This window comes from Myxine glutinosa, chromosome 8 (assembly GCF_964187855.1).
Source record: "Myxine glutinosa chromosome 8, kmMyxGlut1.1, whole genome shotgun sequence".
Taxonomy (NCBI): domain Eukaryota; kingdom Metazoa; phylum Chordata; class Myxini; order Myxiniformes; family Myxinidae; genus Myxine; species Myxine glutinosa.
In genome coordinates, this window is record NC_136268.1 from 88,088,765 (window position 1) to 88,100,843 (window position 12,079).

At 40.1% G+C, this 12,079-nt stretch overlaps 1 protein-coding gene across 2 annotated transcripts in view; it reads right to left on the reverse strand.

The window, feature by feature from the left end:
* Positions 1–1,237: 1,237 nt before the first annotated feature.
* LOC137432683 (small COPII coat GTPase SAR1B) overlaps positions 1,238–12,079 on the reverse strand; it is a 49,134-nt gene continuing 38,292 nt past the window's right edge. For both annotated transcript variants that reach the window (XM_068124784.2, XM_068124786.2), the window contains exon 7: positions 1,238–2,817. In XM_068124784.2, coding sequence (XP_067980885.2) covers positions 2,701–2,817 — 117 coding nt within the window. In that variant the 3' untranslated portion in view covers positions 1,238–2,700. The remainder of the gene's footprint in view (positions 2,818–12,079) is intronic.

Below are 12,079 nucleotides of genomic sequence, written 5' to 3' on the forward strand. Positions count from 1 at the left end.
ACATGTTTGGCATCTAGGGGTATAAATTATCACCCAAAACCTTCGCACACCCCATGCACAACCACCAGATTCCAACCCATTCGCTCCAGTGTTTCAGGAGTGCATACAATTCAAGCACCCACTTTTTCAATTATATGGTGAGAGTACAATACTGAGTACACACTAATATCAAAGTACATAATTGAAGTTTCTGATGAAATGGATTATCTTGTGATGTACGCTTCAACATAAAGTTTTATGTCAGCATAAAAACATTGGGGCAATACTCCTGACACACCTGGTAGAATAAACAGTATACTGCACCGACTAAGGGTATTTTAAAACAATATGAATAGTTTCTAGAAGACATTACAGCATGTAGAATCATACTAACATAATCATAAGACTTTAAACAAACAAAAAAAAATACCTATTTTGGGGGGAAAACCGCCCTCCCCTTCCCCACATACCTCCGAAAACCCCGATTTTTCTAATGCCGTGAATATCCTTTGGTATATCACGGGTGGTGAAAGTCTTGGTCAAGTTTCATCAAAATCGTATGTGTAGTTTCTGAATGACTGAAATTGAATGAATGAATATGAATGAATATTGTGTGTGTAGTTTCTGAGAAGAAAGCAAATCCCTATTCTGGAGGGCAACCCACCTCCTCACCCCCCCGTATACCCTCAAAGGGGCAGATTTTTTTTTTTTTAATGCCGTGAACAAACTTTAGTCACAACACAACAAATATAATTTATGCCAAATTTGGTCGCAATCCCATCAGTGGTGTCGGAGAAGAAGTTTCAAGTGTTTGCGGACTGATGGACGGCAAACGCGCCATCACATAAGCTCCCCTGAACTTCGTTACAGGTGAGCTAACAAGCACAAAACCATGTTATAGCTTTCAGGGGCTTTGTCCTGCTCTAAGCTGTGGATCTAGCACCATAACACCCCCTCATCCATAAATTGAGGGTCTGGATCTACCCCTCAATAAATCAACAGCCACTACATCTGACAGCTTGAAATACACAAGCACTTTGCCCAGTTTGTATCACTTGGTTGGCCATGACAATGACCTCCAATCTTTAGTCGAGGTTGGTTTGATTTAAAAAAAAACAAAAAAAAACACAATAATAATTAATTAATGTGTGTGTGTGTATATATATATATATATATTGATGCACTGCTTAAACTTGGATTGCAGTACCCCTCCAACATCCAGCAAGAAAATATAATCACCCCGACCTCCTCACACACGAATGGATAACACGGCTTTTATTTCACGGAGAGCATTTGTACACAAGGTGAACAAAAAAAGTTCTGTTGTTCCTCTGTACAATTAGATTGGTATCTGGAAATATTTGGTTAACATTCATGCGTTACAAATGAAAATATGCAAGCACCAACTCTCTGCACCACAAGGTCAATTCACAACCGCCTGTAAAAAGAGTCCATTTCATAATACTGTACTCGCAAATCATGGCAACTGATAGATGCGCGTTATTTAAAGAACATGAACGTTGAATGTCTGCAATTAACATTCAGAAATTTTATTGTGTACAATGGACAAATAAACTAGACAAAGTAGGACAAAAGACTATACAAAGCCAAAAGAAAAATCACTACGGTATCCCAAATGCATTAAGTTTGCAAAATGCTGCTTATGGCAAAACCACTATGTGCTTATCAAAGTCGTTGCAACATTCCAGAAGTCCAAGAAAACGTCAAGCATTTAAAGAAAAAAAAAATTACATGGCCAGAATGCTGCACACTTCCAAGGTAGGAGACATTCCAGAAAAATCAAAGTTGGGCATCATCGATCTTTACACAAAGGTGACAAGCCCACACGAGTTAAAATATCCTTCAATCGCAAAAGGGATTCAATGCATAAATTTATAAATTTGTTTTTACCCTGCCCCGACCCCAAAAATAATCACCCGTCCCCTTTAACCTCATAGAAAAATAATAAACGTTGCGTCAAATTGATAAAGAATACGTGCATCTTGTGTGCGAAATAAAGCAATCCACACTGCCTTTCTAAAGTAGCTTGCAATGTTTATTGATTTCAGGCTCCAAGGATGCTGTGACGTCAGACTTCGTGGTGTGTCGGTGTAAAATAAAAATAGAGAGACCTGTGGGAACTATCAGCAATACATTAACCAGAACATGTTTGCAGATGAAAACTTGAGGTTCCTTGCAGAAATGACTCAGTATATTTGTTTTAATAAAATGCTTCACCACCACCACCCACCCAACTATCCATCCATCCTCTCTATTCCAACCCTTACTGAAATGATGGTATGCATTTATACAAATATTACTCATATTAGAGCATCAGTTACTTCGCAAATGCAAACCCAGACATCAGACACCACACCACTGTTTATCAGTACAAGAAATTATAAATTTTCCATGATGCATCTTATGATGGCTAAGAACCATCAGTCCAAACAACTCCAAGATTTTTCTCAATAAAAAGTTGTTTTTTTTAATTCCCAGACAACTTGGCTAAACTGGCACAAAAGGGGAGAAAATAGGAAGAGGAAAAGGAAGATAAGAAGTCGTAGGGAGGGAGGGGGAGACAATCTGCATGCTTTGACGGTCCACCTCGTCTTGGAGCAGTTCTTCCACCCTGTGCCAGCCTGCGTTGTCAACAGCCGGTGAGCATACGCCATGATACGGTCCCAAGTGCAGCCTATGAGGTACAAGTGTGCTGTGCTTTCAATCTATGTACTGTGACAGCCAGCGGAAACCTTCACCATATCCCTGCCGCTTGAGCACACTACACATGAAAACCTCCAAGGGTCGTGTGTTTAGGTCTTTCAGTGGCACGGTGCCCTGCAAAGACATGACAGAAGAATATCCATGATGCATCTAGTTTTCTTTAAGCAATTTATAACCAAATGGTTATCAAATTTATCAGTACTATGAAAAAAAAATTTGATAAACATCTAAAATGGGGAGGGCAGGGGGGGAGGGTGGGGAAATCTTCAAATTGTCCAAAAACAACACTGAGCATCTTGTATTTGAAAACGTTCTTTTACAGTACAATGTTTATTTATTTTTTTACTTTACTTAACGTTTTCACATCACATTTTCCCTTCAAAGTCTTCACATGCTGATGCCACCTGAGCTTATTACCCTCGCCAGAGGAGAGGATATTGCATTTGAGTCCGTGTCTGTCTGTTTGTCTGTTTTGTCTGTGTCCGCACAGAATAAATATTATTTTCTCTGCAACCGTTGGTCCGATACACAGGAAATTTTCACCATAGGTGGTGAAATTTCACCATATATAATTATTTTACCATTATGATAATTATGACATCATAGGTCACGTGGTATGGGCGCCATCTTGGAAAAACCTTTGCACCTCTAATCTCTGAAAGCGCTACATAGAACAAAAAATTGACATGGCTCATTGTAAAGAACTCTTCATGGGGAATAACATATGTTAAGGATGATGTCATATGTGCCTCCATTATGACATCACAATTCGACCAGTACAAAACTTCATCCAATCAAGTAGAAATTTATTGAGCGTCATCTAGGGATAAATTGGTGGAGAAAAATAATAATAATGACGTCATCGGTCAAGTGGTTCAGTCGCCATATTCGTTTTAACATAAAAGCCTTAAAAACCACTAAAACACGTCCTGGCGAAGGTCTGCAATCTGATTGCTCTTTCTTGTTTCATAATGCTTTCAAATCAAATATATAGAGTACTCACAAACTACTCCAAAGGGATAAAGATTTGAAAAAAATGCAGCTAAAATGTGAATAAGTTAGATTAACAGAGAAAATCATTTGCTTTTCAGTTGCTTAAGTATTCAAACCCTTTGCCTAATTAACCCTAAATCACTTAGGGAGCAAATTATTTGTTTGAACTTGCTTACAAAATAAGTGTAATCTGTTTCACCTGTATGTAATTAGTGGTTTAACTTAAAAATTAAACTCGCCCACTTATCTGAGTTTTAAGGTGCAACTCAGTTGACCAACTAACAAGGCAGAAAAAAAAAATGAAGACCAAGCAGCTTTCCAGAGTTAAGTCAGACAATGTGGTGAAGCACTGTTCAGGAGAGGATTATAAGAAGATTTCAAAGCCACTCATTATCTCTGAGTACGGTTGAAATTAATCATTAAGAAGTGGAAGACGCATTATACCACCCAGACTCCACCCAGATCAGATCGCCCATACAAACTCAGCAACAGGAAACTGGCTCGGGATGTCACTGTAAATCCAACAATGACAAAGATCTGCAAGGCTCTATGTCCGAGATGGGGGTCAGTGTTCATCAATCAACAATATCCTGTTCACTTCACAAAACTGGCCTCTATGTACAGGTGGAAAGAAAGAACTATAACTGAAAAATACGTATCTAAAGGCTCATATGGAGCTTGTGAAAAAGCATGAGAATTATACTGCAGGGCATGTGGAGAAACGTTTTGTGATTAGCGAGACAAAAATTGAACTTTTTGGTCTAAATGGCGCAACGTTTGGTGCAAGCACATTACCACGTTAACACCATCCCTACTGTGAAGCATGGTGGTGGCCGCATCATGTTATGGGGCTGCTTTTCATCAACAGGGACTGGCAGGCTTTTCAGGACATAAGGGACAATGGATGGTACAAAGTACAGGAGAATCTTTGATGAAAACCTGCTTGAGTCAGCCAATAATTTTAAACTTGATAGGGTGTTCACATTTTAGCAGGACAATGATCCGAAGCACAAAGCTAAAGCCACATTGGCTGGGCCACTCAAGAACATTCATTTTCTTCTTAATCAGCCACTCCAAAGTCCTGACTTACACCCAATTGAACATTTAGAGCAAGACTTGAAGATCGCAGTCCATAGACTATTCCCATCAAACTTGGCAGAACTAGAGCAATTTTCATATGAGGAATGGGCAAATATTTAACTGTGCAAAACTGGTAGAAACCTACCCAAAAAGACTTATAGCAGTCATTGTTGCAAACGGTGCTTCCATCAAGTACTGACCTAACGGGCTAAATACTTTTGCAGCCAGTGAATTTTGATTTGAACATGTTTTTTGCATGTATTTGACCTGCAACATCCGTAAATTATAACAATGCTTCATTTGATCTCTTCAGTTATTAATTGCTTCTACACAATTCGTAATTAATAAAAATGTGGCATTATTGGTCGGGGTGAATACTTTTACAGGCCAATGTATACAACAACAACAGGCATTTTAAGGCCATTTTCCGTGCAAGAGCGGGGGTTAGCCTCACGGGCCCCAAGACAATATTCTCCATTTTGCTCTATTTTCTGCATCTCCCCTTGTTAACCCCCTTGCACGCATTTCTTCTTCCACCACCTTTAGCCAAAACTCTCGGTCTTCCCCATCCTCTACTTCCTTCTACATTAATTTTCATCATTTTTCTCAAACAGTCACTTTCATCCTTCCTCAACACATGACCAAACCATCTCAACCTGTTTCTCTTCACAGCATCCATCACAGGCTCTATTCCCATCATCTTTCGCAATTCATCATTTGTCTTCCCCTCTCTCAACGATACTCCGCACATCCACCGAACCATTCACATTTCCACCCTTTCCAGCCTTCGTTGCCGCTCTATGTTCATTACCCATGTCTTGCTCCCATAAATCATAACACTTCTCACACATGCAGCATACACCTTTCCCTTCAGCTTCAACGACACTCCCCTCCTTGTCAGCATGCCACTCAGTTCCCCGAAACTTCTTCCATGCACATCTCACTCCAGCAACCGTTGCTGAGTCTGATCCACCTTCTCCATTCAACATGTCTCCTAGGTAGCAAAATGTTTTCACACCTTCCAGCTTCATGCCGTCTCCAAGATCCAACTCAACATTTCCTCCATCTGCAGCTCCCTCTGTGCACACATTACACTTGAATGTAGCTGCCACACTGGTTAATGACCCTCTCAGACCACTACATTTTTGATGAACCCACTCTGCGCACATTGTACATTGAATGGAGTTCACTCCGACACCCTTCCTGCATACAGTAAACCCTTAAATATCGCGGGTATCAATACCTTGGTTTTGACCAAGCCGGAAACCTCGATGTACCGATTTCGTTATTGCGGGATTTAATTTTGATCATGCACCGTTAATAATGAAATGGCGTGTAAGTGTAAAATGATAGACAAGAGTGATCATTTTAATGTTATTTATTTGCTGGTTTATGGAATTGCAGAACAATTTATAGAATAAACACATGGACAGATTACAAAGGAAACCAATTTAAGAGATTAATAGGGGAGGAATGGTAGGAGTGAGGGGTCACGTTTAATCCGCTTCAACCCAACAGAAGAGACTTCATCTTAAAGCCGATTTATATTTATTTTACATTTTGATTTCAATTGTGATGAGTTTATATTTGGCTGTCTATATAGTTTTTTTTTTGTTTTTTTTGTTGCCAACCTTCCTCTATTTTCTTGAAGGCCTGAAACTAAATCCCCTTATTACCATAGGAAATTGGTTTTAACTATCATGGTTTTGAATAATGCGTCATTTTCCAGGAACGTAACCCCCGTGATATTCAAGGATATCCTGCATTGCAAACCGTAGCATTAGTGAGTGCGTTCGTCCATCTGCAGTTTACAGCAGCTGCTTCCCATGCTGTGTTTGAAAAGCTACTGATGATTGGTTATTTTGCATTTACACTAGGGCATGCCCGTACGTGGGTGCCCGTTCCTTGCCAAAAAAAAAAAAAAAAACGCTACCCGTACGCTCTACCCCGCCCGTACGCCCGTACGCCCGTAAACAAAAAAAACAACGCTCTTCGCTTCCGCCCTTCGCTCTGACTGAATTGGGAGAAATAATGCGCATAAGAAATCGAGAAATTATTATTTTCTCCGGAAGAAATCGAATTACGAACCGTAATGGCGCACGCGCTCGGCTCGGCTCGCTCTCACATCGGCCACGCCTACGCAACAACGCGTTCTGTGATTGGCTGCCGGAAGTGCAGTCTTCACTGTCCGGAAGGTCGCAAATCGCAGTTACGATGAATCGCAAATTAGTTTTAATTAGTTTTAAAACATAGTTTAACGGCAACATAGTTTTCCAACGTGAAATAAATGAATACGCTCTCAAATGTGCCGTCCGAGGCAGAGTCTGTTCGCCACGTTCGGCACACGTGATAGCTCGCTGCTCTCTGATTGGTTGAATCGTTTTTTGGACATAGCTCGGTAACTACTTCTCCGATTAATATGAAACCTTGAAAAGGCACATCCTCGGGTCCCCAGCAATATACCTGGCAAGTTTCAAGTATATCGGACCCGTGGTTGTCGAGAAACAGCGGTCACAGACATACAGACATACAAACATACAAACATACAAACATACACACAGAGATTACTGGAATTATAGATAGATTTCAGTTTTCTTGATGCAATAGTGGCAGTCACTTTATTGTTCCTTCCAGTAACCTTTAAAATAAACATGATCATCTGGATTAAAGTAGATTTAATACAGGTCTTATGGAGTAACAATTTTAAAAGCTATACTTTGCTCTTTTGAGACAAATCCAACCTCCACCACCATTTCAGGGTGGGCAGTACAAGTAGCTCAGAGCTTTTCCTCTGAGTGAAACCAAGAGTGCAACACAATTGACCTTTTTAAAGTCCACGAAATTATTGACATTGATCGATTAACTTTAACTTTTCCTGTCACTGGAGACAGGTACTTTTGCTGGTGAGGATACAAAATGAAGTGAAACACAAATAAAAGGGTCTTTTTAATATGCAATTGTTGCTGCTATCAATGTGGCTGTTGTTTTGTGTGCTCATTCTATGTACCAATATATATATTTTTTCTATTGCTTCGATAAGTATTACCGTACATAATTTTGTGTGCTCCTTCTGTGTTTATGATATTTTATTTTAAAGGGTTCCTCTTGTCATACTGTGTGAACCACGACATTTAAAGCTTCAGGCCCTGCTTCTTCTTCCATGTTTGACAGGTTTTTATAATAGGCATGTATGTGATTAAACGGCCAACTTTTTGTTCCGGCCAAAAAACAAACTTTTAAACAGCCAAAAATTGGCTATACATTTACTCGTACCTCTCCCTACTTCACACCCCCTATCCGCTCAAATAGAAAACCTACATGCCTGGTGCTGCAACTTTGGCTTTACTTCATTATGAACAAGTCGCAAAAGCAATATGCAATTTTGGGCACACATGTGCTATTGATTTGTGAACAAAGTGCAAGCATAACTACTTGTCCATTCGTTTTGTCCATCAGTGTACCTGTAATTCACACCAAAGTCAATTCGATTCAAAGCCTTTGTTCTGCAGCAAATAATGCATTTGAGTGATCTATTAAATATATATATACACAACTCAATAGTTCATTATAATGATATCATTGATAATTATCAATGTGAGGGGCTATCTATATAACAAGTAAACACAAAAACATATTTTAGGGCTACACTTATTTTTTTAAAGTTTCAAACGTTTTTTTTTGAAAATAAATTTATTTTTAAAATTACATTTAGACAGATGAAAATGTACCAGAAAAGAGGACCGTGGGCCAAATTTCAGCTCTCGAGGACGTATGGAACCCAGAAAATGAACGGCTCAAAGATTTGAAATGGGACAAAAAGTTCAGATGAAGTTAAATAAAAGTGCATAAAAAGGAGAAAGACTGAGTTTGGCCACATCCAAGTCCATTTCAAGCCATTGGACCCACACATTCATCTTCACTCGAACTGTTGCCATCCTCTATTTCCTACTTCCCTCTTTTCCTCCCCATCTTGTGCCCTTTCCTTCAATTTCTCTCCCCCACTTTTGGAAATAACCACCAAATTATATATATCTATATATATATTGTTGCGGTTCTGAGAATGTACATATTGATTAATAAAGGTTAAAGGTTTGCCCCCATAGTTAGTCCACATGCAACATGTAGGCCACCTTAGAACATTAGTTATGTCATAGTACAGTCACGTGAAAAAGTAAGTACACCCCATGTAAGGTTTTGACTTTTTCAACATATTTCAACATACAGCTATTTGATCTTCATTTCAACAATATTGATAGATAAAGGTGATATAATATAACAAATATCATGAAACATTTAAATTTTGTAGTCCATTGTATAATTTAAATAAACATAAATGCAAATTTTGCATGTGGAAAAAGCAAGTACACCCTTGGCTCTAATAGGTGGTATTGCCCCCTTTGGCAGAAACAACCTCAAGTAGGCGTTTCTTATAACTGTCGACCAGTCTCTGACATCGACTGGGAGAAATTTTTGCCCACTCCGCCATGCAGAATTCTTTCAGCTGTGCGATGTGTGAGGTGTTTCTTGCATGCACAGCTCGTTTTAAATCCCCCCACAGCATCTCGATGGGATTTAGATCCGGGCTTTGACTTGACCATTCCAGAACCCTCCATTTCATTCTTTTCAGCCATTCCTTGGTGGATTTACTGGTATGTTTAGGGTCATTGTCATGTTGCAAGATCCACCTTCGGTTGAGCTTCAACTTCTGACAGATGGCCTCACATTATCTTCAAGCACCCTCTGGTACAATGAAGAATTCATAGTGGATTATATGATGGTGAGCTGCCCAGGCCCTGATGCAGCAAAGCTGCCCCAAACGATAATATTTCCACCACCATGCTTTACAGTTGGTATCAGGTTCTTGTGGTCAAATGCTGTTTCGCCAAACATGTCTTTTGGTACTGTGGCCAAATAGCTCTACCTTTGACTCATCGGTCCAGAGCATATTGTTCCAGAAGTGCTGGTCTTTGCCTAGGTGTTCATTTGCAAACTTTAGTCGTGCCCTGATGTTCTTTCTGGACAGCAAAGGTTTCCTCCTGGCACACCTCCCATGTAGATCAAATTTGTGCAGCCTCTTTCTAATGGTAGACTCGTGCGCTTTGACATCAACAGTGGCAAGAGCTACCTGTAGGTCCCGTGATGACATTCTGGGGATCTTCGAGACTTCTTTCAGCATCTTGCGGTCTGCTCTCGGGTTGAACTTGCTGGGGCGGCCTGGCCTGAACAAGTTGGCAGTTGTTTGGAATCTTCTCCACTTGTAGATGATCTTCCGGACAGTCGAATGATTGATTTCAAATTGTTTGGAGATCTTTTTAAATCCCTTCCCAGACTCATAGGCATCTATAACCTTCTTTCTGAAGGCCACAGAGAGCTCTTTTGATCTAGTAGTCAGGTTCACTATGTTTTTTCGTTCAAAATCATGGTAGATTAGCAAACCTATACATTTTTGGAAACGTTATTACATGGAAAATCTGAAAATCAATGTTTACATTTGCCAATTCCGACCAATTCGATTCGACCAATTCGACCAATCGACCAATTCCATTCGACCAATTCGACCATTCGACCAATCGCTTCGATCGACCATTCGACCATTCGACCAATTCGATCGATCCGATTCGATTTGATTCATCGAATTCGATTCGATCGACCATTCGACCAATTCGATTTGCCAATCAATTTGACCGACCTTTGCTTGTGTGGAACGGACTGTGAAAACGATGCGGACTATATTGTCGAATACGACACACAGGACAGTGATGACGAACTCTAAATGGCATATTCTGTAATCGTGTATGTTTGATGCCATTGACTGCCTGTGTAGATGTGAAGTTACACTGACTGCATGTGTATATATGATTTTGCTGACTGCCTGTGTATGTTTGGTGATATGAATTATTGTGACACATTTTGATGTTATTAACTGCCTGTACAAAATGATAACATGTATTTGATTATGCAACTTATCGCGAATATAAAGACAGTATTTTGCAATTCAAAACCTTTGATTCGTGTCTTACCATTCCCCATAGCACTAATTTGATACTTTCATTGGATTCCTTGTCCCTGAAAATATAGGTTTAGTATATTTTAAAAAGTTTTTAGGGTAATTCGAGGCAGAAATAGAACAAAATATGTATTTTACAGTGGCCATTTTGAAAATCCAAAATGGCCGCCATACAGGTATCTCTCCAAATGTAAACATTGATTTTTAGTTTCCTTATGCTATAACCTTTCCAAAAATGTATAGGTTTGCTAATCTACCATGATTTTGAACGAAATATAATTTATTGACAGAGTGAACCTGACTATAGGCATGGTGACGCCGCACACTTCAACAACAAAGAGCAAACCAAACTATATGTCTGAGGTTTAAATAAGACAGGTTCCCCCAAGATCCTCTCTAACGATGTTCTAATCATTTGCACCTGAGCTAGTGCACCTGATTCTTATTTTAGGTATTTGAAGTAGTGATAAATGTAGGGGTGTACTTACTTTTTCCACATGCGAAATTTGCATTTATGTTTACTTAAATGATACAATGGACTACAAAATGTAAATGTTTCATGATATTTGTTATATTATATCACCTTTATCTATCAATATTGTTGAAATGAAGATCAAATAGCTGTATGTTGAAATATGTTGAAAAAGTCAAAACTTTACATGGGGTGTACTTACTTTTTCACGTGACTGTATATGTGAGAATAAGGCCATTTCCAATAGTGATACCTGCATTGTGTAAAATAAATAATAAGCTTAGGCCCCGTTCATTTTGCGGCCCACCCTCCAATCGACCTCGTTGGGCAAACTCGATCCTGCGCCCTGATTCGGCTAATCCACCTCCTTTGCCGGCAGCGTTAGCTGCCAGTTGCTCGCTCCACCGAGTCGGGTGGCCACGAGATAGGCCTGGAAAAGGGGCGGAGCGCGAGGTCGGGGTGTGGCCACGTCAAGCAGCACGTCAAGGGCGGAGCCGGTAAGAGCCAACAACCAACCAGGGCTCGGGTGGAATGGCGTGAGGGGCGTGGTAGAGCACGGCTGGCAAATTCCAGAGGGTTCACTGGGCGGCGCTATACAAACCCGCGCACAAAGACCTCAAAAAGGACTATTGAGAGAGGCACTTTGTTGGAAGGACTTGAACGAAGGACTGGCTGGCGTTAAGAGTTATAAGCAAGGACTTGCTGGGAAAGCGCATTAAGGACTCGCATCAGTGGCGCATTGGAGAGGACTTCGGCGGGAAAGGCGCTTTGGATTGAACTGGATCGAGAGCGCATACAGCGCCGGTTCTGCTATTACATACGCG